The sequence below is a fragment of the Takifugu rubripes genome, chromosome 15 (assembly GCF_901000725.2).
Source record: "Takifugu rubripes chromosome 15, fTakRub1.2, whole genome shotgun sequence".
In the NCBI taxonomy this organism is placed as follows: Eukaryota; Metazoa; Chordata; class Actinopteri; order Tetraodontiformes; family Tetraodontidae; genus Takifugu; species Takifugu rubripes.
The window spans coordinates 7,905,279-7,932,156 of record NC_042299.1 but is presented as its reverse complement, the minus strand read 5'-3'; the positions used below and the strand labels follow the sequence as shown (position 1 = coordinate 7,932,156).

Here is a 26,878-nt window from a genome sequence, read left to right as displayed (position 1 = left end):
GCTTCGTGTTCGTGTGAGCGCTGCCACGAGGTCAACCGCAGCTGGCTAACAGGCCCGGGTCCGAGCCGATTCCCGTCCGGCTGTCTGGGGAGGATCGACACAACAGGTTCAAGCACAGGAACCAGGAAATCAGCCGATTCCACCGCAGGTTTGGTCGTTAGACGCTTTAAATGAAAACAGTCGGTACGTTCGCAGAAAGGCTTCAGTCACGTCCGCCATCACCTGCAGCAGCGCCTCAGAAACGGGTCCTAAAGGGCTCGTTCAGCAGCTGCTCTTCTGCCGAGTGCTTCTCAGGCTAATGTGCACAAACTGGAGGCTTTCGTGAGGATCCTTACAGATCTTCAGCCTCATCCTGCTCCAAGTGCTGCTCCTCTCCAGCAAATCTTTCCAAGGCCACTTCGAGGTCGGGCTCTCGGAGTGCTGCACCTGTTCAGGCGTCATCGACCTCAGGGCTGCAATTTGGTTTTGCCCGGATACAGAATGTCATGAGGAAAACGTTTCCCTGCCGTTTTCACCTCTTTAGCCAGAGTCTATGTTATAATATTGTTATTATAAAATGGTTTGTATTAGGACTTAAACCTGGAGTCTACTTTGAATACACAAGCGTAACACCAGAACCAGAATAAGTGGTGGTGCCTTGAATCACCACCCAGAATCAATATCTTGTATGACTCCCATGAGCTTTGAGGTCTACACTTGAGGAGAAAAGTCTTCTGGAATGGTAAAGAAAGTGGTTTAGCAGGACCCCCCAGGGCTCACCAGGATTCTGAGGTTTCATATTCCAAACCTCCTCCTTCCTCTAACCCCAGATGTGCTCAATAATGTTCATGTCCGAGCCTGGAGCTCCTTGACTTGGTTCACGTTTCTGGATATTTCAGCCTGTTGCCACCCACTCTGCAGATCTCTTGCTCACCCTCACACTGGCTGTAGCTCCAGCCGTGATTCTTCCTTCTGTTCCACGCTGGTTACTGAGCACTAATTCTCCCTCAGTCAGTGAGTCAGACTGTTCCTGTTGTCCAGATCTCGTGTAGCTCTGCTGGCCTGTTGGCAAACCAGTGGTCCTCTCAAGCAGCCATCTTTGGTTTCTTCACTCTTCTTGCTAGCCTCTCCCTTTGACCTTTGGATGCGTGTAAGATGGCCGCCACCTCGGCAGCAGACTTGGTCTTCAGGCTCTTGATCTGCAAATTGACCTGTGGTCCAATTTCAGAGACACAACAAGACTTTTGTCCTTAGCCAAGGACTCTTTTGGACGATTTAATTTGGCAGACTGTTATTAATGTGAAGGCCTTCAACATTAAAAGTGAGCCATTTGTATCAATTTTGTGCCATTTCAAGTTAGGGCGTCCTTAACCTACTGACCGTATTGAAAGATGAAGGATTAAAAACCATGAATTATCCGCACGCGTGACAGAGACGGTAAAAATAAAAGAAAGCGACACATGTGGCCTCTTCTCTAACCCTGAAGGGAGAAATTTCAACAATAAAGCCAAAATAAAACCTCAGTGAGGTTGATAAAAAACACTCAAAGACACTAAGACCAGCAAAAGGCAGGACAGATTCTTCTGAGGGCCACATTGGACAAAATAGCGATGATTCCTGGGGACTTTAGAAGACTGAATATCCGGTTCCCCCTCACAGAAAAGTCTCCATCACGTCTCGCGGGATTCTCTAACATTTCAGCTCTTCTGGAGCAGAAACCCAGAAGATCCGGAGCCGTCCGACGCCACCGCTCAGACATCACGGAGAACATGAGAACACGCAGCTTCTGAAAAATTCATGACGTGTGAAGGAGCTGCAGCAGATGTGCTGACACAGATCTGACGCGTCCAACATCGTTGACTGAAACCTGATGGCGTGTTGATCGATCTTCATCAGCAGAGACGTGATCGGCGGTTACAGGGCGCAGCCATGGCGATGGAGGGGCTTTTATATGAGCCCAGGGGCTCCGCGTGATGGACTGTCAATAACGGCCGGCATGTTCAGCAGAAAGTGGGATTCCACCACACAGCAGCTCCAGACCGGCTGGATTCTGCTGAACCCACATTGTCAGTCGCATCAGCGTTCAGAGGGTTTGTGCCGAGATCCGTCGACAACAGAGGAATTAAAGCGAGGATGATTAGAAATTAAAAACGCGGCTGACATTTAGCAAAGCAACAAAGTTTTGTTTACTCGGCCGACTTGAGCAAAGTTTTATTCACGAGTTTCATCCAAACAGACGGGTCGCAAACTCCAAGGAACTTTTCACTTTGCTTTTGTTTTGATTGCTAAAATGGATTCATTTCATTATCGGTGCGAAAATAAGCTGGATCAACTCACGCCGCAAAAGCAGCAGCTTCGCGTTGTTGGAATCTAAAAAAAACAAACATTTTATCTGCTGGGAATGAACGAAGATCAGCCTAAGCCCCACTCCCATCTATCGGAGGGTGCAGTCCCACGCTCCACTTCCTCTGGACAAACAGGAAGACACAAAGAGCACGATGTCTCCGGTCTGGACAGGCTGAAGGACCTGGGCAGCTGCTGGTCAAAATCCTTTTGTGAGGAAGGCAACTGGAAAATCAGCGGAAAAAAGATTTCTGATGTTTTCTTCTGGTGCACTTAGTCGTCACGCAACCAAGTGGCTTCGGCCGCACAAGCCCACGGAGGTCAACCATTTGGAAAAAGTGGCAGTTAAGAGGAAGAGTAACGGAATTAGCGCTTCTTAAATCCCATCTGGCGAAATCTGGTGGCACGTCAGCGCTCGGAATAAAGGTGAAGGAATAATTGAGGCAGGATTCTGGGGGTGCTGCTTCCGTTGTGTTAGGAGCGGAATCATCCATCCAGGATGTCCGACACCGCTGACAGAAGGAGAACACTCGCAAGATGGCTGCGGTTGAAGATGGGAAAACAGGAAAGGTTAAGGTTTCGTTAAACCGAAGTGAAGCCGCGAGTCTCCGAGACATTCCTCGCTCCTCTCTCGTCCTCCCTCCGATGCTACAGGAGCCGCTAAAACCCGACAGCCAGGCGTGACGTTGCCGTTCTCGTTTCTGGGAAACTTCGTCATGTTCGTGAAGGAAATCTGCTTCTTCCTTGTTTGTCCTCCGTGTTGTTGGTGTGGATTCAAAGAGTCGGTTTAAGTGTTGCTGATTTACTGCCTTTCTGGCTCACCTGAGGACGCACTAACGAGCGGGCTCGAAAAGAAATGCGTCGAGCAAAACTGGTGCAATGAAATGGAGTCATAATTCAATAATCCTCAACGGGGAGCAGCCCTGCGGCACGCCGCCCCGCTGGCTGATACCATCTCCAAGCACGCCGCGTCGCCGTCACTCTTCCCCTGCTCCACTCGGACACCGCGTTTAATTGGATCCCCATCAAAATCCAGACAGTCGCATTAGCTGCAGTCACTTCAGGAGCCCATTTGCTGCTCCGTCTCTGTCAGCCAGGACAATATTTACAGAGGCCGGCGCTGCCAGGTGCATTGTGGGAACCGAGAGAGGCTCTCGGCAGGAGCGATGAATGATAAAGTGCTAAGTGGAACACGACATGCTGTTCTCCTGAATGACAGCCCAGAACAAGGGAACGCTTTGTCACCGTGATGCATCCAGCCTGCTGATGTTTGCGCCCCTTTATCTAATAAAGGGGAGAATAAGCCGCATCTTTACAGTTTACTGCGTCTCTGCGCTGGTTTGTCTGTGAGGTGCCAGACAGAGTGAAAACGGCATCAAATCACCGGTGAGAGAGATGCAAACGAGCTGCCAGATTCTATCAGAGGCTGAAGCTCCACTGGAAGCTAAAAAAAGGTGTGTTTTCCCGTTCCAGGACGCACACGTGGCCAATATGGCCGCCACTCAGCTCGCCGCCTCCTCTCATCTGAGCCAGAGTGAAGGAGACAACATCGACACGCCCACAACGACCCTCTTCTGGAATGTCGCCCCGGGGCCTCTAATCTGGTCAGTAATCCACTGAGTTTGTTTCTAATCTGGTAATCTGCATGTTCCTCAAGTTACATCTGGACCTGATGGTGGATCTGTGTTACACAATTCTTTTTTTCTTTTTAAAAAACTCATGATTCAAGCCTGATTCTGCTCAGGCTGGCCCATGAATGACATTGTCTATTCCAGGAACTACAGAGAGGTGAGCGTTTCTACCTGAACTCTGGTCTTTGAAATGTGATTTGGAGGGTTTCCCTAATGTTCACGCCGCAGCTCGCACGCCTCTGAAAACACACTTTTAAACCAGCCTTGGAACAATAACTTCAAAAACACAGCACTTCCATCTCTCACAGTTGGAAAATTGAGCATTTCAGGCTCCTTTCTCTGCTGTAACCCTGACAAACTCCCAGGGAAAATGAAATCAAGTGCTTAAAAAAGACATTTGAGGGTGGAGAACAATACCAAAGAGAGATCTCTCAATCCATAATCCCCTCCTCACCCAAATGCTGCACATTCCAAACACATACCTACAAAAACAGAGGAGCCATCCAGCCGCCGTTCCTTCAGCACCGCGGCGTTGCTGATAAGATTAAGCAATGTGGCTGCAAATGAAAGATAAGTGCTGACTAATTCTTTGGAGCAGAGTTTCCCTGGGATGTCGCACTGGGGTGACCTGCAGCTTCCTGCGATGCTAACAGCTATGTCTGATCAAAGTAGCTAGCCGCTACTGAAGGTAGCGAACCAGATTTTCTCATTTAAACTAGGGGACTTTCCTTTGTGGAATAAAACAGTGTTTTCAACCATCTTTTTGGTTGTCGGTGCAAATGCCAGAGTCACCAGTAGAGGTTTTCCTCTGGAACCAGATCCAACGACGGCGGCTTGTGCCCCCGGAATCATCACGAAGCTTCTTATATGCTTCCATATGGATGCGCTGAAATTACTCAGAGAACGACGAGCTCTTGTAACACGTTCCCGAACATGAGAAATGGGAATATGAAGCGGGGAATGTTAAATATTTAGTGGGTGTGTTTAGCGCCGACATCGCCTCCGTTCCCCCGTACGGATGTGATGTCGTCTCATATTGAACTGATGCGGTTCGCGTGCGAAAGCCTCATCGATTTTAGCGCGATGAAGGCCGCCGCCGGCGCGTTTCCTCGCAGCGGCAGCTAATGAGTTCGTTAAATCAGCCGATCGTTTTCTGTGCAACAAAGTCATCTGTAGGAAATATGCAGCAGCATTAAAGAGCCACTTTGGTCCAAATTTAACACGAGCGAGAAGTCAAAGCAAGTCAGTGTTATTTATACAGCCCAGTATCACAAAAACCACATTTGCCTCGGGGGGATTTGCAACCTGTTCGCCGTCGAGTTGGCCGCGATAATAAACACAAACAGCTGCCAGGCTTAAAACTGCAACGTGGATTATGAAAGTTGTGTAAATACGAGCGAACGGAGGAAAAACTGCGGAAATAAACAGCTGAGGAGCATTAAAGCCGGGCCGGAACATTTAAAAAAGGCTCCGAGTTTTACAGTGATGATTCCAAACGGTCGTTAAAACAAAGGGATCAGATGTCCGTTAGCTCCGGGCTAAGGCTCCCACATGTCCTAATTAAAACTCCAGCAATATTTTTCAGCATTCGCACTTGTGAATACTGGAATCATTTCAAAAATCTACCGCGTTTTCTCGTCCGTAACAAACAAAAAGTGACCCGGCTGCCAGGTTTTTCTACCGGACTCTAGCCGGATGCCAGGGAAGCTTTAGCAGCGACTGACTCTAGCCTGATAACAGGAGATATCTTTTATTCAGACACAGAAGTGGCTTCCAGACAGTTGACGATTATCTATATCGGGAAAATTCCACGCCACGGATGGACGGCAGAGTTTCGACGCTTCAGTTTTCCCGCAGCGACGCGCTGAAGCGATCCGGGTCTGATGTCCTGGACTTGATGATGAGGGGATTTTCAGCTTCTTCTGAGGGCTTGGGCGGCTGGAAGTTCATTTCATGACTGATGGACCAGGAAGGAGAAGAGCCTCAGTAGGTGGAGGGATGGAGGATGCGTAGGAAATGGACCGTGGCGTGAGGCGGTGAAGGATCCCTTTTGAATCGCTTGAATTCGATATCAATTCAAAAGAGACGACAAGCGAGAGGAAGGCAGATATGGGCTTGTAAAAACGATTGGCTTTCTTTATTTATCCGTTCTGAGCTTTATTCTTTAGGTTCTCCTGCACCAGGGGGTCCCGGGAGGGCAGGCACCTTTTTGGAATGTGTGCGTCTTCGTTTAATGCCGCTGTGGTGAATCACGTTTGCGGAGCTGCGCCAACCACTGCAAACACGGGACCGGAATGGAACCAGGATTCATCCTCATCATTCCGCTGCCAGAAGGTCAAACCAACAGATGTGAAGAGAACAAACGTCGTTTAACGAGCAGATCCATAACGAAGAGACAGCAGAGATTTAACTGGCACTAACACGTGGGTACTGAGCCGCCTCGACAGGCCTCAGGGTGTGTGTGTGTGTGTGTTTGTGTGTACTTTGACAGCTTTTATTAACTTGACAAATACGAATGTGTAAATATTGACTCCTCACGCTCACGCATGAATGAAACGTGGAGCTGGCAGACAGATGGATGATGTCAGAGGTCAGAGGGCTAAAAACTCGGAACGGATATTTGAGCGCGACGGACAATATTAAGATGTTGCTCTCCTGAATTTTCCCCGGCTTTACTGCCTCACGTCCTTGCAGTTTCTTTGACTCAGGAGCAACAAACAGATGCGTAGCGTGGCGGAACTGAACCCCCCCCCCGATAAGCTACCACGAAAATCCAGATATGTAGGATGATTGTTCACACAGTGACGCTAAGATAGCTCGCTTCACTTCAGGATTGAGGTCCTTTATTGTCTCACAAAGGGAAACTTACAGCGCAACAACACGCAGAGAAAAATAATTCTGAACATATGGAGATGCTGGGGATTGAACCCAGGACCTCTTACATGCAAAGCAAGCGCTCTACCACTGAGCTACATCCCCCACCCAGCAATGCAAGTTAACGATTTTGAGATGTGCACATTTGTTTACCTTAAACTGACAGTTTCGTGCCCCGACCCCCTGATAACCTCTGACCTCGCGTATTGTCACGATCCACAGCGATCGACAGCGAATCAAAGTTGGGGCTCTGCGGACCGAAAACACGTCAAGACTCGTTTTTTAATCTGTTGATCATCTTGAAACATAATAAAAAAGAAAGCAGCGACAGTTGTACCGGAGCCTGGCCTGGAATCAGGAAACTGGAACATTTTTGCCGAGGTTTAACAGAAAAACATTGCTGCGGCCGCTTGGACCTGCCGACAGAACAAGAAAGTTGCCGGGATCGATCAGGCGGCGCTCCGTCAATGACGCTGCCGCCAACCCTCAATTACAAGAGTGTGGTAGCAACAGATTAGGACCCAGTGTCAGCACTTGGCAGCACCCGGCGTTAACTTCTAATCACCACCGAGGAGGTGAGAACAGGAGTGTTTTTGTCCCTTTCATGGAACATTCGTCGCTGTGACAAATGCTTGTTTGAAGGATTTCGATTCTCGATGAGAGGAGTGCCTCGCGAAGCAGCTTGAGTCTCTGCCGAAGTGATTCAAGCGTCTCCATTTAAAGACTTTTTTCAGACGGTCGAATGGGCCGAGACAACAACAGGCCTTCAAACCTCCTGAACACATCCTCTCTGATTCTAATAAGGAATTTCATGATGAAAAACTCATCTCGTCGTTTAGGAAAATCATTACCTAAAAGGCTAAAAACAAACAGCAGCATCCAAACTCTACGTGCTGCAGGTTCTGCAGTCGCTCACGCTGCGACTGTCCGACCTTCTCCGTGTCCTGCAACCCGGCGCCGCCGGCATCGCAACTCCTCCAAATGAGTCCTTAATTAAGCAGATTAAAGCTTCTATTCCAACATGTCGCTCAAACAGAAGCTAACGCACGGTCGACAGATGAGGCAGCGGCGCAAAGTCACAACATCTGATGAGCTCATCCACGCCGCCGAAGCTACGTGTTTACTCATGTATAATTTTCATGTTCACAAGACGCGTGTCTAAACGCCACCGCCGCCGCCTGCTGCCACCTGACAGAGCGGAGGAACGTTCCTCACAGTTCACGTCCTGAAAGTAGGCCACAGCAGCTGCAGACACCTCCACCAAATCTCCCCACGCAGCCGCTGCATTCTGCGGCGCCAACATTTATCCTCATTTAAAATTCTAAACAGCCTTTCTGTGACAAGTGCTGCCCTGTGATTGGCGCCCACACCGGCACCGAGGGGAGGAGCTAAAACCACTTGATGACCTGGTCGGGTTCTGGCACGGCGGCCGCAGGAGACGGACGCAGGAACGACATGTTTGTGGATCGAACGGAGACGAAACAGAGAGCAGAGAAATGGCCAAAAGGTACAAAAGCTGATCAGATGAGGGGTCCAACCACAGCTAACTAACCTAGCTAACGCTAACAACGGAGACTGGACCCTTCATTGAGCACCAGCGAGTCTTCAACTGCACAAACCGGACCTCCTGATGTTTCCTGACCTCTATGGTCGCTGCAAACATGAATGACAAGACGAGCTAAGAAGAACACTCCAGTGAGGCCAGAACAGACCAACTTTAAAAGCCTCTATTAGCACCCCCGGCATTCCGTCTGCCCCCCCCCCACTCACAATGTAGATGAGAGTCGTCAAATCCATTACCAGTCTGGAGGTTGTGTCAGAGCCTCGGCAGTCGCGTTACGCTCACCCCAGCGCGCTGTGGAATCACGCTATTTATGGCCCGACGTTCAATGACAATCACGTTAGATCTTCAAACCTTCAGAGGACCCACAGGAGAAGATTTAAGTGCCCGAAAAGAGGCTGTTTGAGCGGAAAAAAAACCTGTTATATTCGCAGCCCAACGAACCAGCCAACGCTTCCAATATAATCTCCTCAAATTTATGGGATTACCAATAAACACATTCTCGGAAACAGACTGTGTTTTCCGTAAAATACACTACCCAGAGCATGCTAATATGGATTTATCCGTGTGGCAGATGTCTCGTACAATTTAATGCCGCTCCACCATTTCATGGCCCAGCAAAAGGCTCGGAGTTAATTGGCGATCCTGTTTACTTCAAGTGCGTTAGCTGTGAAAGCTGCGCTTATGGTGGTCAGACGTATGTTTGATGGCGGTAGAAGCCTGAGTCCTGAATGAACAAATGGCAAAAGGAAAAAAAAAGAGGAAAAAGAGGAAAAGTCTGACGGCTGCTGGATCAGCTGCCCCTCTCCCTGATTGGACCGCCCTGAGCCCCGTGGTTGTAATCTGCGGCGGGACACATGTGGCCCAGCAGGTCTGTGGGCCACGGTCAGACCTTTTGAACTGAACTTTATTCATACAAACATAAACAACAGCATCAGGGAGAAGCCTTGAGCAGAACCAGGCTCAATGGGGGGAAGGAAGAGGGGGGTTCTGATGATTGACAGCTGGTTGAAGGAGGAGGAGACAAAAGCAGAGGGGAGGAGCAATGACACCGAGCAGCTAGCTGGGACAATGCTAACCAAACTGAAGTGACTCCCTGTGGTGGATCCAGCGTAATCTGGGAGAACTGAGGTCAGATCCCGAGTGGGTGCAGCTCCAAACATGTTGCCACCACTTCGTTGCCGTGGGGACGCTCTGGGGATTATGGATTATTGTAGATAATGCACAAAAAGAGTGAGCGCAACTCATCTTCTCCCCGTTCATACCAGATTCTTCTGACTGACCCGCAGGTTTGATTGAAGCATGACTCCATCTTTAATTAACCTAAACGAGAGGGCAGCCAGAGGGGGGGGTTACCATGGTTACCATCCACCAGCCCTCTGACTTTAAAGCGAGAACTTTGATTGGAACTTGCTGATTTTTGATGACCGTTCTGGATTAAAAGTGAAAAATGAGCCACGAGCTGCAGTTCTGCGGCTCGCAGACGTAAATGTGGCTGCAGAGTTCCACTTTTGCCACTTTCCTCCGCTAAATGATGCATGCGGATACTCTTTACAGCATCAATCTTTTTATAGTGTCACAAACGGTTCGGCTGCTGCAGATGTTGTTTTCATGGATTATTCACTTTCCCCCCTCCCAGCTTCTCCAATTAAACTGCTGTCAGAAGAAAAGAATGAATGCAGCAGAGAATGAAGTCAAAACTGATAAACAACTGAAATAGGGGGAGAAAAATAAGCTGGTTTATCTGAAGATTAGGTGTGACTGTGGAGCTTCGCGTCGGTCTGGGTTGTCAAACTTCATACAGCCGACCTTAATCTCAGAGTCACGCACGCCACGACACCAACAAGTTTGTCGCTGTGGTTTCTTTGTCTGTTTACATGCACACGAGGAAAGCCAATAGTTGGACGATGTAACGTGCACGTGGACGCCGTAGCTGCACTAGAATTGGGCCCGTGTGCGATCTGCACATTTTCCTTATATATTTACATACACTTATATAAATATTGACGCGTAAACTCGTCCATCGACCTCGCTGACTGGCTTGTTAACGGATTGCTGTGGTGTGAGGTCGAAGGTCAATCGCTGTCACCCAACAACAACAAAGTAAAACAGTGAAAATCGCCACCTAGTGGACGGGGGAGGTGGTTCGTGTGCATCCGGCTCCTGCTAACTGCCTTGTAGGTAGAAAGTCCGGTTGAATAAATTATGGACGGCAATCAAGCGACAAGTGCAGGCTCGGTTTGGTGTGTGTAAACGCACGACGTCACAAGAACCAACATCCGAAAATTCCACCCGACAGTAAACGCACCGCGGAGACCTCCTGCTCTGTACCGTTTACATCATTTATGACGAAATGTTCCCATGGAGACAGAAAGCTGGAGGGTGTAATACATTAGCCTCTCAAAGATATGACTTTTTTTTCTTTAGGAGAAATGTTGTTGTTTCTTTTGTTTTTGGATGACAAATAAGGTTATGGGCTGATATTTTTAACATTCAAACTGCAAAATTAGCAATAACAATCAAAATCGTGAGTAACCGCTCTGGTACGTGTGTGCGTGTGTGTGTGCATGTGTGCGTGTGTGTTTCAACAACAGTGACAGCAGGGACATCCAGGATTGGCTGATAACTTGGACCATATGTTGGAAGTACATTAAGCTGGTCCTGAAGGTCACGTCTGGACTCCAGCAAATCAAACCAGTTATAAGCTGAGAAAGTTACAGCACTTCACCAAAAACCCCATCTAGGTCCTGTTCTGGTCTTCAAGGTGACTCTCGCTGAACCTTCTGGTCTCTTTTTGGTCACATTAACGAGGAATACAACAAAAAAAAGTTGGTTTTGGTGGTGTCAAAGTGGGAATTGCAATTCTTGGCTCGGATTTCCCAGCAGCACGTGAACTCTTCAGATACTCTCAACCTTAAATAGAGAATTTGGAAAACAGATTTCCATAAAAGAGTTTGAATTCAAGAGCTGGCCTCACTAAAACACGTTTTCCAGACGACGGTGTGAATGATAGAAGTGGCACCGATGCCCCTTCGCGGCGGCGTGGACAGTTGTAATTAACCTGAATGTGTCATTAACGGTTAAGTACATTGTGAGGAAGCGTGTGGTGAGATGTTTAAGAGGATTAACGGGTCAGATCCTTACGAATTAAAACACCTTTACGTGCAGCCTTTGCATCTTTAAACCCTGATCATCTCAGCAATAAGGTGCTACTTGGAATCAGGATTCTGCAGCCCAGAAGTCACTGGGCTTCATCTCGGTCACGTGTTCCGTGTTCGTTGGCTCGCAAGAACCCTTAAAAATCAAGAATCCGATGTTACAATCATTGATTTCTGGTTTGTTCTGCTCCCCCTTGTGGTGAAAACCCTCCTGTCACAGCAGATATGAGGTCTTTGGAGGGCGAGCGAGTCTTTAGATGTTCTCATCAGTAATGGGACATGATTTAGAAAAAGAACCCGTCTGGTTCTCGCTGTTCTGGCCTCAGCCTTCAGGCCTCGGCGGGTTTCGTTTTGAAGAGCTGGAACGTTTTGCCTCCAGTCAATTGTTGTGTTGCCAAAAGTGTTTGCAGGAAATGGCTGCAATTTCTCTCTATTTTGGTCCTGAATAGAGAGAACCACTCCTGGGGTTCCAGCACACCTTCCCGATTTTGAGAAATTGCTGAGCTCCAGCCCGATTTGTGCAACAACAAAAAATGAAGAAATAAACCCATACATTGGGAGGTTACGAGGCTCCGTATCAACATAACTGCCAGCTACGCTGCCCCCTGCTGTTGGTTCATCCTGGTCAGGATCACAGCTCGACTTCCTGCAGCGACGTTCGAGTGGCTGACGCCTGCGTGCACGTGTGCAGATGTTTCATCCAGGAAAACACCAAAAAATGACACGAGAGGTGAATGAGCAGAACAACCGAAGCAACCTTGAGAAATCTTTACATCTGTGCAGATGTTCTGTGAGCATATGTTGCAGGGAAAGTCCATGATTAACCTCGACTAATTACTCCAATGTTCAGGGTTTCATTAGCAGAGCTCCTGCTGTAATCCCAGAGCAGAGCCTGACGGGGATTTAACCACATCACCACAGCGTATCATACATGAGGAGTGTGGGAACAACAAGAGTGGATGAACGTCACAGAGGGCGAGAAGATGGGGGGGGGGGGGGGGGGGGTTGGAATCTAGGACAGGCGCTGTCTGCAGGGTGAGGGGGCAGGAGAGACGGAGGATTCCAGAGAGAAGAAGCAGAAGAAGAGTCAGACAGCAGCTTCTTGTTGTGGGGAAGCGGGTTTGATTTGTATTCCTCATTCGGCCGCTGCCTCCAGACAGCTGAATTACACCGAGCATTCATTTTTCAGAGGTCATGAGGTTCCTTGGCAGGAAATATTCTCACCTTCATGTCCACACGCACCTGAGCTGGAACCAAAACCAACATCAGCACCGGATGTCAGAGCTTTCTTTTCTTTTTTGAAAGGAAACTGCAGTTTTCACTGTTAATGTAGCTAAAAACAAAAACACACCTTTGCTCCTTCACCTCTGCTCCTCAGCAGGGGTCTGGCAGACAAATTCTTTCCTTTAGAATGTTTCTGTTAGCAGTTTTCTGCACCAAAAGGCTGCAGTGAACGATAAAAAGAACAGACAACTGTGCAGCAGGATTTAGCATAACGGCTAACAATATGCTAAGGTACAACGCACCATCCGCGTCATTACTGTTTGATGGAAGTGAGTTAATACACTAATAACGCCGATAAAAATATTAACAAGTTAGAATATTTAAGTTTGTAAAGCAAAGGTCAAACTTAAAAGGATCACGTTTGCAGGAATTTCGTGCAATTAGCTAACAAACAACACGAAAAGCCAAAAATCAAACGTGAATCACTGAAGCAACTCTTAGTCAACAGTTAGCATCACAGTCAACCCCCAACTATAGCTGACACGAAGGTGGAGAAGCCGACATTTTGTTTCCTCTACAAAAGGATGAAAACCTGGAGTTAAACCCAGCGGAGCGCGAGACGAACCTCCGCACTCAAGTGATTCTGGAGCCACCGTTTAGATGTTTCCACCCTCCTGTGATCGATCCCAAAACTGAAACCATCTTCAGATGCTCAGTCCAGCCATCAGCACGGTCTCATTAGACCATCTTGATGTCGGTCCAGTTGGTTACACTGGAGCAGCTGCTGCCTTTCATTATAATTAATGGCTGAGCTGGAGCCGAGCAGCCAGCAGAAACAACACTGAGGCGATCTGATCTCGTGTTGAAGTCACAAGCTGTTAAAATGTTTCAATGCTTTGGCTCTTTCAGGTTTAAAGAATTAATTAATTACCAGATTAAAAATAAAACCTCACATCACAAACCTCCACCGAGGTAAAATCCCTGATTAAAGTACACATTTGTGCTCACCCCAAAAATGCTGAGCTATTCAACAAACGACCACCAGGGGGCAACGGGGCTTTCAACATCGTCAGCGTGCCGACGGAGGGTTAAAATTTTGTTCTTTTGCATTAGTGTCGGCCAACAGCCCATCATAAACCCAATAACTGATATGATGTTCACCAGGAAGAGACTATATTATGTTTTCAGAGTCGATGTGAATGTTAATGAGGCGGCTAAATGCCAGAGCCTCCGTCGGAGTCCCGATCGGTCCCACCAGAAGCCGCAGTGAATACTTTTCTAATTAAAGCACCTAATGGAACACAGGCTGCCCAGGTGATTTCAATGTGATTTCAGTTTTAATTGAACCGGTTTCTTGAGGGCTGGTGTAATTTATTGCACATGGTTTTGCTTATATTTTTATTATAGACGCCAATTAATTTAGCTGTTTTGTAACGAAGTAAGCAACAGCTGCACGACGAAAAAAATAATATCCGAAATTATCTGTCCTGATATTTCATAAAATTAGCGCATCAGGAACATTAGTGAACGAACATCAAAGTGGTGAGAAAAATGTTCCCAGGCTGACGTTTTTCATTTTTGGGGGGGTGTCGTTTGAATGAATAATGAATTAATGAGGGTTTTTTAATGTACTTATTCAGAGGGTTGGAATTATGCTCGACTGTGTTATAAACGCCACAAAATTCCCAGGATGGTCGCGTTGATCCCAAGGATCCTGGAGCCCTTCTGTGCTGACCTCTGACCTTTCTAGGCCAAACCCTCCCCAGTTCAGCATCCGGAGAAACTAAGTGGACACAAGTCCAGGATGTTGGTGGATCTCAGAGCCATCGCTCTGGAAACAATCATCCTGACAAAGAGGAGCCGAAACTTCTGACCTACATTAAATGAAGACGGCGAGCTGGTCGGGATTAAAATCTGATTAAATGTGGATTACAGTTTATGGCGGCGACGCACAGCAACTATTGAGGAGTTCGTGTCATCAACAGGAGCCATGTAGGTCACAGATGAGCCAACCGGTACCTGGCCGCTACATAGCACCGGATACCGAGTACTGGACCGGTACCAGCGAGCTGCCCAACTTTTAATAATCCAGAAACTACGTCAGAATAAAGAGACGCGGCGGCGGCGGCGAGGACAGACGGGAAGGTGGTCAAGCTGAGTCAGTAGCTGCGGCACAAACATCTTATCAAGCGCAGGAGAGGATTGTAATTACGAGCTTGTTAGCTGTAATCCTAGTTAAGTGTACGAGAACCTGGAAGAATCCCACATTTTGTTTTGACTGAATCCTGAATGAGGGGGGAAAAAAACGACAACGTGAGATTTTCAACGGATATTCCGACTTTTATTTTGTTCCATTCAAACTCTCCGATTTCCAGGACGATTCTGTAGAATAACAAGTTCTGAAAATCAGCAGAGCAGCAAACAAAACAACCAATCCCAGATTATCCCGACTGCTGGACCGAGATCTGCTTCTTTCTTTCTTTTTTTAATCAAAACTGCGGAAACAAAGTCACACAGTCGCCAACCTCCCTGCAGACACGTGAGCCGCTGCTGCTGCCTCTTGGGGCACTTCCAAACAGCAACATTAATTAATAATAATCATGTACAGCGACAGGAAGTGGCGGTGAGAGAGTCCCTGCGTCGTGGACGCGGGTGCCGCCACACAGACAGTTAAAACACGTCAACACTCTCCACCGACTGAAGTGCTGAAAGCACCGCCGCCCCCTGAACCCCGACCCTGAATCCCGACCCTGAACCAAGACCCTGAACCCCGACCCTGAACCAACACCCTGAATCCCGACCCTGAACCAAGACCCTGAACCCCGACCCTGAACCAAGACCCTGAACCAACACCCTGAACCAAGAACCTGAACCCCGACCCTGAACCAAGACCCTGAATCCCACCCCTGAACCCCGACCCTGAACCAAAAGACCCTGAACCCCAGGAAGAAGGTGCTGCAGATAGCAGCCAAAACAAACTGTTGCCTTTTGGATTAAACATCGGCAACAAGCTTTTAAATGCGGAGCGCCGTGAAAAGCATCTTTAAACAGAGCTCACAGCCGCGGTGTGTAAACTCAACCCTCTAATACCAATTTATGCTGGATTAACAGCCAGATGGCGCCGCGGTGGATCAGCTGTTGGACGCACGGTCACATGCAGCCTGGGAATTTGGTCACTTTCGGGACGGGACGGGCCGGGACGCGACGCAAACGCACATGTTTGAGAAAGAGGAAGGTGAAGAGGGACAGGACGGGGACGTTGGCCCTCCTGTAGGATTCTGCTGCCTCGCACCCACTCAAGAACTGTTCGGGATCTAAATAAAGTGTAAACAGGCAGATAAAAATAGGAATATTACATATAATATAGAGGACATGGATGAGGACAGGACGCACAGAACTACTGCAGCACAAGGTGGGACGAAGACGAGGGAGGGACAGAGGGAGGGACGGAAATAGGAGAGAAGAAGAGACAAGGACAGGACAGAGGAAGGGGTGGGACATAAGGAGACAGGGACAGACATGGAGACAAAGACAGGTCAATACAAGAAATGTCACCTGGACTGGACGAGACTTCAGCCCTTGGTGGGGGTCTGGAGAAGCAAGTTGTCATGGATACAGAGGAGGGACTAAAACATCTCCAGGATTATTTTCATCAGCTGAAGAACCAGGAGAGAAGAATAAATCCATTCCTCCACTCGGGAGACATTTTTCCACAAGCCATCAAACGTTTACCTCCCCCCTGACTGACCCTGAACCCCCCCCCCCCCTCCCGTCATTGTCAGAACACGCCTGACATTCTTCACAGGCCCTCGAATGCCGCCTTCAGCCATCGATGCAGATTTGTTGTGACCCCCACCCCCTCCAGGAACCTGCCTCATCGCTGCTGCTGCACCGCCAGTCGCGGAAATCCGAGCAGACTCGTCCAACTTGTGGGCACCGAGCGTTTGAGTGTTGTGTGTCAACAGCGCGCCGACATGAAAGCGGGGGGGGGGAATTCGAGCGATTATGAAAATGGTAATTGAAATCAGGGAACACTTCAAAGCCTCAACCTCAATTTAATCCTCAGGTAGCATCTTGGAGAAGCCTTAAAGCTGGCACTTAAATCCAATTACGCATTTTCACAGAGAATTATGAGACCTGTGGGAGGTCATTACAGCTGGCAAACGCCAACCCAGCTGCAGCAATTAGCAGGAAATACGCCCGATAGCGTCGCAGATGACCAGGTGCCCGCGCGCAGGTGGGAGGAGCTTCAAACCGGGGGCGCCACTGTTTGATCGAGGTTCCAGGGGGTTCCGGTTTCAGCCGATTGGGGCAGTTCCGGTTTGCGCGCCGCAGAGGAACAGTGATGATACGTGACAACCTGCCATCAGCCGTCACGCAGGAGCCGAGCGGGCGTCAGCCGGCGACCCCCCAGCTTCCCGGCAAAGTCACGTCCCGGAACTCCGCCGGCGGCTCCAGGACCCATCTGGAAGCTTCGCCCGGCTGCAGAGCACAAAGACACTCCAGCAGAGACTCGGAGCGCTGGTAAACCGGGCCGATGGATACCAGTCCGGCCGCGAGGGTCTGTTGTCTGGGACACGCCTCCAGCCAAAAAGCCTCCGTTTGAACTGTAGTTTAGGGGGAGCTGTTGGCTTCCGATGAGGCGGCTTTGGTCCAGATCAATGTTGAAGGACTTTTCAGTCCAACGGGACAAACATTTGATTCATTCTCCATTTTGATGATTCCAGTTTACTCCTGGATGGCGTTCCTCTTGGGAGTTCTGCTCTCCATCTTCAGAAAGTCCACAAAAACCTCCAGGATGGGGGGGATGGGGGGTTCAGGGCAGGCTGTAAACCAAGCTCATTACTGGTCCAGAGTGTGTAAGTACAACAAGAGCGGAACGGAGCCGTCAGCGATCAATCAAAACAACAGAAGAAGAAGAATCATGTTCAGGTGACCTTAAGTTGACCTTCAGCGAAGGCAACAGGTGTGAGTGTCCCTCATGGGAGCGCCATGGCAACCATGGACGGGAACTCTGATCTTAGAATGATAGTTCAAGAGCTTCTCATGGAAAAGATGAGAAACACCACCACCGCCATCACCATAGCAACAGCAGCAGCAACAACAACTCCATATTTAAAAGTCTGCTGGTTCACTAAATTAACCGAGGGACGATATTTCCATCCTCGAGCCACCGCTTCTTCTCGTCGGGCTTGTCGTTTCACCCTCAGCAGCCGTCCTGGTGTAAACTACTTCCTGGGCTCAGCTGAATGTCACGCCGAGGTGGAAATCATCTTCCTGTTTGGGCCGGTTTGATTTCCCGAGGGGGCGGGGCTTGTCGCCGCCATCAGACTCTGACCAGCGCAGCTCAACTATAACGGGACGATCATCTCTTAGCAACGGCGCCGCTGGAGTCTGAAGTGGAAATTTCTATTATCCGACAAGCAGACGGCGGTCCAAGACATTCCTCTAATGTGGAAACGGAAGGTTGTGAGCAACACATTTATTCTCCTGACAGGATTCTTTTAAACATGATTAAACTGTAAATAAAACGTGTTTGCTTTAAGTGGCAATAAAGCAGATTTTTGTAATGGCTGAATAACAAAACAATCAGTTTCTAAATTGCTTCCCTGTAACCCTCGTTTTCAAAACGCACTTTCTGGTTGCCACCAGGCATTAAACCCCCCCCCCCACACACACACACACACACACACACAAAAATAAAGACTGTCTGGCAAACTCGTCAGGCCGGGGACGTTTCTGCTCACGTTAATGTTGCCGCTCTTGAACAAATGAATGAATAAGAAACGTTGAGCGGGCAATGAAGAAGGGCAACGCCGTTATGGCACCGCAGGTACAGCAGGTGACAGGTTAGTGCTGTCCAGGCTCCGCAGTGGCGCCCCCTGCAGGCTCGTGTCATCTCCACCCACTTCAACCCTCTCCCCCCCCCCACCCAAACGACGTTTACACTGTGGCGGCCATTAATTACGAAGCGCCGCCTGGAGCAGATTCGTCTTTTAAACAGACATCAGAGGAAGCGAGTGCGCACGCACCGCCGAAAACAACCGCCGTGTTTGGAGAACAGTGAAGAAGAAAATTTGTCCTCAGTTCTGAGGCAAATAAAGAGATTTTAGGATGCTCGCATACAAACATATGCCAGCCAGTCAGCACCGCCAACAGGCGCCTCCGACAGACGGACGCCAGACGAAGCGGACAGACGGAGGCGGAGCAAACTGGAGTCAGCCCCCCCAACAACAACACAAACCACTCAAGGCACCCCGCCACTGTGGTTCCACAGGATCAGGTCAGCCTCTACGACGCTCATAATGCCAAAGAACGCATTCACCTGGGACCCTGGTGGGAAAGTGGGTGTTCTCACATTTAACAGCACAGGCGGAGGACTCATTTAAGCGCGACACCTTTTTCTGAGTGGAAGACTTTGGCTGTTTCCGAAACCACACACTTGTTCCCTATTCACTACTCACTACATGGGGGACATGGATTGAGTGAACTACGTAGCGCACTCAATTTAAAGTTAGTATCCGAACAACGGCGTCATTTACGGCTAAAGTGAAAGAATTTGACGCTTAGTATGAAATGTGAAACAAACAGCAGACAATACATACATTTGTAAGTCATCGCTCCTTGTTTACATTGATAGATTGTCACATGATACCGTAAAGGCTGATGGGATATATTTTCCGAGTTAGGGTGCATCGGTTGTGCACTACTTTTTGCAGTGCATTGTGGGATACATTGAGTGCACTACATAGGGTACAGCGATGCTCACTAACATCTTGGACATTATTTCAAAATGGTATCCACACTATTGAGTGCACTATGTAGGGTATAGGGGGTGGTTTTGGAAACAGCCTTTTACCGGATCCTGCAGCAAATGAGACGGTGGTCCGGCCCAGAACAGGGCGCCGGGGGGGGGGGGGGGGGCTCTACTTTGGCTTTATGTGGATTAAATCCCGTTTCATAGACTTCATGGGGAAATTATGAGTGTCTTTTTGAACTAATACGGCATAGCGGGGGCCATAATAGCAGCCAGGGATCCCTTTTCTCCCATGTAACCTAATAAAAGAATTGATTTTACCGGGCATTCCTCAAACTGACAGTCGGCCCTGGGGTAGGGAAAAAAATGATGTTTTCATAGAGCACGCGGTCTCGTAAGGCCAGAACTCTTAATTCTGCCGCAGCGCAGCAACATTTTTTTTTGTTTTTCAACCTGCTCGGTTGCAAAAACGGCATATTGTTGTTTTATTTTTAGCTGAAAGGAGCCAAGATTGGGCCAATTACGCTTTTAGGAGGTCGCCCACTCATCGAGGAGGTCGCCATTCACCAGCTGCACCTTTATGTGCTCGTGTCTTTGCATTTGTGACACAAGAAACAGGAAGAGGCCCGAGGTCCCGCGGCACCCCCACATGTGAGCGAGCTGGAAGCCAGCGTGGACCAGGCTGCTCGCAGATCTGCAGGTTCTCCGTCTGCATGTGACGACTAAAGAACGATTCTGGAGAACTCTTCCTCCCTCAGAGAGTCGGTGCCACGAAAACTGGGTTAATGTTCCGCCGTTTAATTGGAAATTTAATTAGTTGTGATTTCACAGGAAGATGAAGTTGCCTTTGACGCGGTTCAGATTAGGTCCTCAGGCTGGTGTGGGGGGGGTGGGCGTTGTTTGTCGATGATATCAGGTTGCCAACGACGACAGCGACAATATCAAACAGTAATATGGGATCAGTAAAGTCGGGTAGAAGCAGCGCGGTCGATGCTGCGGTGGCCTCGTAAAGCATCGTGTCCCCCCCCCCACCGTTAAAATCAATGCACGTAAGATTCAACAGCAAACGTGCCCACTCATCCCAGACAGCAATATTGATCCCATTCAGGATTATTTTGAAGACAAATAAACCTAAAAATAATCTAAACTGTTTTCAGCGGTGTCGCTTTAACGTTTTCTTTTGGATTTCTTTGTTTTTTCCTTCCAAAAAAACCACATTTTCACTCAAGAAAATTATTTCCGTACACAAAAGGAAGGATGAATTCAGGACGTTTTTAGTCAGTGGGGGGACAGGATGCTTGCAGGGACGTTCCTCGTGCTGGTCCTGCTTTCAGGCTAACTTCACTGAAATCCAGAATGAACCTGCAGGGCGTCATGAAAGCCAGTTGCGCAACTGCAGCCCCGACCTTGAACAACCTCTTTCATCAATTCAAGTTGCTTCTGTCTGGCAGTCGATATAATCTTCCAAAGTGCATGAGTAATGGGCCGGGGTGTTGGCTCGTCCCTCCTGCCGTTCATTTCTTAAATAACCCAGGCGCGTTTTTGAGCGTTCGGCCTGGACGCGCGGCTAACCGCCGCCTCGTTAGCTAATAGCGAGCAACCTGGTAGTTAGCAAGCGACAGTAAAGGCAGCAGCCGTCGTGGGTTTGTGCGTTCACCCTTAATCACATGTGTGAGAAAGATGTTGCCACAACAGTGTTTACGTGGAGGAGGAGCGGCGAGACGCTGAGGTCTCGCATGGATGAATTATTAAGAGCCAGAAAAAACGTTATTTTGACAGGACAGCGATGACAGGAAGCACGCGCCCAACTTAATTACAGGGCGATCTAATTTAATTAGAGCTTGTAATCGATCGTTTGACAACCGTTTTTTTTTTGTTTTTTTTTTGATGGTTTCCCAGGAAACAGACAGCGGAAACCAAAAAAATCAATTTACGTAGATTATTAATTATCGAGTGAGTTGATGAAATTCGCCCACTGCTCCTGAAACAACAGTAGATTTAGTGTTTGCAGGCTCTTGCCCCCCCCACCCGCAGAGACGTACAGAAGGACCGACACAACTGGACGTGACACCGGGACCAATCTACAAATGAATGCTCTTCTACGTCTGCCATGTGGAGAACACACACACACACACACACACACACAGATAGATAGATAGAAATAAATAAAAGAATCCCTCAGCTGAAAACAATGTTGTAGGGAGAGAGAATTAATCACTGGCTCGTCTGCAGACGAGCTGCCAGACTGGTGCAGTTGTGTCTGAGTCCCACAGATCTGGGAGCACCGGGACTTGACTGGGTGTGTTTGTTGTAGGCAACAGTGCCGAAAGCAAAAAGATCTGCTTCTATTCCAAGTTCCTCGGCGCTGATGGCAGACAAAGCTTTCATATGGGAGCCAACGATCTGCGGAGACCTGCCTGGCTGATTTGTTCGACCTGGACGTGTGCGAGGAATCAAAGACTCAGATTATTAGCGCTCGCGCTTCATGGAAATAAGGTCGGGAAAAATAAAACCTCACAGCTGAGGCGAGACCAGAGGAGCTCAGGCTCCTGCAGGCTAGCAGGTTCTGGGTTCAACCCCCCCAAGAGTCTCCAGTTCTGTGGTTGGGGTTAGTCCCCAGATCACCTGACCCCACACACCTGATCACAACTGAACCAGAAACCAAGAGAACAAACACCTGCTGGCAAAGAACAGCCAAGTGGAGCCAGCCAGTATTTTCAAAATAAAACGTTTCGAAATGCAGCAGGTCAAGAGGTCGCCCGCCCCCCCCCCCCCCCCCCCCCCGCAGGTGTACACGGTGTCTTGTGTGTGGACACGCCACCATCTCCTCCCGTCTGCTTGGTATTCCGTGTGGTCCTCTTGGGGGAATTAAGAAGGTCACCTCCAGGGAGACGTCTCATTTTCCCAGGGCGCATCAGGCCCGACCTCTCATTAAGACACAGATATCTCGCCGTTTCATGACCACCCGGATTAAAGCGTGCGTCACACGGTGACCTCACCTGCATGACCGACACAAGCGGTACAACGGCGTTCCATAAAACCCAACCGACGCGGCAACAACTAAAAACCACATCCCAGCTTTTGTGAAGGCGCCCTGTCGCTCATCTCACACCTGCCTTTATTACCCACAATGCACCAAAAGGCGTAAAAACACTCAAATATAACGGAAACCAACAGTAACCAAGACACAGAATCATCCTGTACTCTTATTTTCCACAGAACTCCGGCCATCCGAGACCCATTTTAATGTTTTATTTTTTGTTTGTTTTATTCCGATGCTGGAATCTGCCGCACTGAAGGATTTCCAGGTCGTCATAACGATCCCATTCCCAACGGTGATACTTGTTTGTATCCAATTTGTCGGGAGTCCTGCAGTTTATTCAGTCCAGGGATTTATAATCCAGAACTCATAAATAAAGGCACCAAAAGGCCCTTTTGAGTTGAGCCGCTTCTGGAAACAGTTTCCAGAAGCTTTAACTCAAACTTCACTGTAAAACTGCACCTTTATTCAGAAAATGGTGGATTTCATCTCACATTTGTGTTTTAGCTGATGTAAAATTAAAAAAAAAACCCTCTATAATCACACAATTAAAGCTCATTCAACATATTCTTCCCGTACGGTAATTATATGAATTAAACCTCTGAATGTACTTTTTACTGAACGGAGCTTCAATGGGCTTAATTATACGAAGAAAACCCAAACATTTCTCCAAAATGACACAGCAAACCATTGTGTTGTCATGGCAACAGATGGGTTACTCCACTGGTCCTTGGGACCCCACACTGTTCTGGTCGTTTTCCACATGCGAGTTGAATCAAAACACCAAAACACCAGCTAAAATCTCAGCATTTAGGAATTCAGAGTTTTCATGAACACATCACCATTTCAATAATCATTGACTTACTGACAATCCTCCGCTTTTATGTCAGTGTTTTTGTTAATTAACATTTTTTTAAAAGAACGCAGATGGAAAACAGGAACCTGGGTCTGTTCTGACCAGTAAATTCGAGTTGTCCTGGTCCAAATGCTGAAATTCAGCTAAAAGCCAAACCTGGAAAGGGTCAGAGCAGCGTCACCGGCCCCGACGGGCCTCAATCATCACACCAAAGGTTCTGTGAAGGCACCTGAACGCAACGCCTCCCGTTTCCAGGAGGCAGCCTGCATTTGGCCTCGGTTCCATCAAGGAACGTTTGAAGAACAACAGGGAGCTGGACCACAAACAGCTTCGGTCTTCTGATGTGGACAGAACAGCTCGGCCTCAAATTAAACAGAAACAAACCGGCACCGCAGTAGCAGGTGCGCCCACGACGGCGCCGGCTCCCGACGGCAGCGACATGAAACAAGACGGCTCATTTGCAGTCGTGTTATCGCGTCTGTAGCGACGCAGCAGACGGGACAGAGAAGCGGTTCAGACGCAGCAGCGGCTTCATTTCACCACATGTAAATCAATTAGGCTGGAAACATGAGAGCTGCCGCGTCACACTGCCGCTTTGTCCGCTTGGAAAAGGGGGGGGGGGCGGCGGCGCTGGGAACGCTGCCACCGAAAGACCCCCGACAGGGCGGGGGGCCATCGCCTCCGGCAGACCCTCGAGTACGAGCTGGAGGGTTTATGCAACTTTGGGCGACGGTTAAAAAGCAGCAATAAAACCAGAACTTTACGAACAAATGTCGGAAATTCTGACTCAATCTGCCCGAGGCGCCCCCTTCAGGTGGGTGTGTGGCGGTGCACTGGCTCAATGCTGGGGGCCAATATTTCTGGTTCGCTCTCCAGCTGTTCCAGGCAGAAGCCTTCCCTTTTGGCCCCTCCACCCCTCCTCTGAGGAAACCCGCTGCCGGTAAACGAGCCCGTTGATTTCAGAACCAGGCGTTGGGCAGGATTAGAGTAACGGAGCCGGGGCCCTGTTCTGTTTGCAGGAGACGCCGAAGCATTCAGGTTTTAAGCCGAGGAGGAAAAAGGTGTAATAATAAAAATGATTTCACCCAGAGCGCTCTTTAAAATGCACGATATTGCTTTTTCACACCTGGGGATTCGTCTCTAAAGACGCTCTGAAAAGTGATGAATTTTTCCACTGTCAGAGACTCACAGTTTATCCTGGGGGGGGTCAGGAAGTGGTTGGAAAGAAATTATTGAGCGTGTTTAAGCAGCGCCGCTACAGATCCTGCGGCGGCACCCTCCGCCATCGTCACGGTAACCTCCCCCTGGTGGAGGGATTCTGATTCAGGCGCTTGTTGGAACCTGATGGTTCCAGCAAAGGTTCTGTTGGACCCGACTTTGGGTCGTTACTATATAAAAGGGAGGAAAACTCCAGAAACGGCAACAGAAATTCCTGTCGAGGCTTCGAAAAAACCAATTCCTATAAAATCAAGATCCTGCTGTAGCGCCTGTGGTCTGCACTGCTCGGGGCCTTGGATCCCCCCCCCCGCGCAGACACACACACACACACACACACACACACCCCGGCTTCTGTGTTTAGAACCCTGAGGTCTGAGAGGTCAAGTGCTGAAATCCATCCTCCATAGCGTCCGGCAGAGCGCCAAATCTGCGGTGGTTGTGTGTGCGGGGGGGGAACCAAGCCCCTGAGCAGCGCTGACCACAGACGCTACAGCAGGATCTGTGTGGGCTGCCAGGTTTTTGTCGGCCGCCATCGAGGGAGGGAATATTCTTCAGCGCGCACGTAGGCGTTCCTTTTGTGCGGTAATGAAACTGAAACGAGACTTGAGCAAAGAGGAGGAGAGAGGAGGAAGAGGAGAGAGAGGAAGCAGAGGAGGCTTCACGAAGGCAGAGATACAGAACCCCCCCCCCCCCCACACACACACATCCCCAAAATCTGGACCAGCTGAGGGCCGAGTTGCCCCCCCCAAACTCTGCTGCCGCAGCATCACTGCGAGGTGGTCTGAAATCTGAGGAGGATCAACGTTTCCACGTCCAAGTAGATCACTGGGACATGTCAGCAAATCAACATCGCCCCAACACACACACACACACACACACACACGGTACCGACGGTACCGCGATGCTACTGTTTGACCCCCAAACACCAAAACCAGAACCAAAGAGAAAAAAGTGCATCTATGGGGTCCAAACCTGGAGGATTTTACCACCCCTGCGGGGTCCAACCAGCAGGGGTGGTAAGTTCTGGTAACGTAAGTCTGAACGTCAATGTTTGGGGAAATTTAAGGTTCTGAGGTTTGTTATTTAAAATGAGGGAGGAGAGCAGAAGGTAAAGGGCCCAGTCAGTACCAAGAGAACCAGCGGGGCCATCTAGACTCAACAATACCATCAGATACACAGAGGTTTTTTACCACTTTTATTAGACACATGTTAAAAGAATCGGTGTGTGTGTGTGTGTGTGTGTGTGTGTATGGGGGGGCACTCACCATATGAAAGCGCCGCCACACAGATGAGGAGAGTCCATCTGCAGTCCCGTACACCTGACATGGTAGAATTCCCAGACGGTAAATCCCAGTTGTCCCAGTTGCCGGTGCTGAATGGATCAGGCTGCGGAGCTCCGCGCGCTGTTGCTGCAGTTTCGGACCTCAGGCGGCTGAAGGTGAGATTTCTGACGGCGGGTCTGTCAGGGAAGCGCAGCCGAACCGCGTCTTCTCGAGCTCAACGACGGCGTTTCCGTCCACATGGGAGACCAAACTTCCAAGTATCCCGAAGCGCGGTGCTCCTGAAAGCAAGTCCCTGCGCGAACCCCCGCAAACGCCCCGCAAAAATCATAAATCGCCGGGTATCAGCGGGAGGATGACGCGCGCCTTGGCTGCAGACGCCTCCTGCGTGCCGAGATCCATAAAAACACGGGCTAGACTAGGAGGCTGAGGCGAGGAGGGCAGGAGAACAGCGCAATTCCACTGCGTGATTAGTCATTCTTGGGTTTTCTTTTTTCTTTCTTCTTTCTTCTTTTTAAATAACCAAGTCTTTGCGCAAAATGAGGTGAAGATGCGTCCGCGCCGCGTCAGCTGCCAGCGACTTCTCTGGGCTTTTCAAAATCCGCAAACCAGATTGGAAAGAATTGATTCTGAGACGTAAACGATCTAACCGTCAAGGAGGCAGAAAGGTCCGGGCGGGCTGCACAGACAGACCGAATCCCGGTTTTGTGGACTTCTTCTTCCGCCGCGTCAGGCGACAGTTGCGAAAAAAAGCAGCAGAGTCGAAATCCTTGAAAAAGAAGCAAACTCCGTCACTTTATGAGGCTGTTCGATTCTCGGAGCCAGAGCGGCGTCGTCGGTCCGGTTTGGCTCAGTCCGAAACGCAGCCAAGTCGCGGCAACTCTTCACTGGTGCGTTTTCCTCCCGCAGATTTCACCGCACCAGAGCGCGTGCCGCCATCCGAGCTCGACGCGACTG

At 49.1% G+C, this 26,878-nt stretch overlaps 1 protein-coding gene and 1 non-coding gene across 2 annotated transcripts in view; both read right to left on the bottom strand.

Annotated features, from left to right (window-relative positions):
* The window catches only part of tmem132e (transmembrane protein 132E), a 188,510-nt gene extending 161,858 nt beyond the window's left edge, over positions 1–26,652 (bottom strand). Inside the window, 1 exon segment of the mRNA XM_029848435.1 lies at positions 25,907–26,652. Within this exon segment, the coding sequence (XP_029704295.1) occupies positions 25,907–25,967 (61 nt within the window). The 5' untranslated portion in view covers positions 25,968–26,652.
* On the bottom strand, positions 6,861–6,932 carry trnaa-ugc (transfer RNA alanine (anticodon UGC)). Its single transcript has one exon. It is a non-coding gene; the product is annotated as a tRNA-Ala (tRNA).
* Positions 26,653–26,878: the final 226 nt, after the last annotated feature.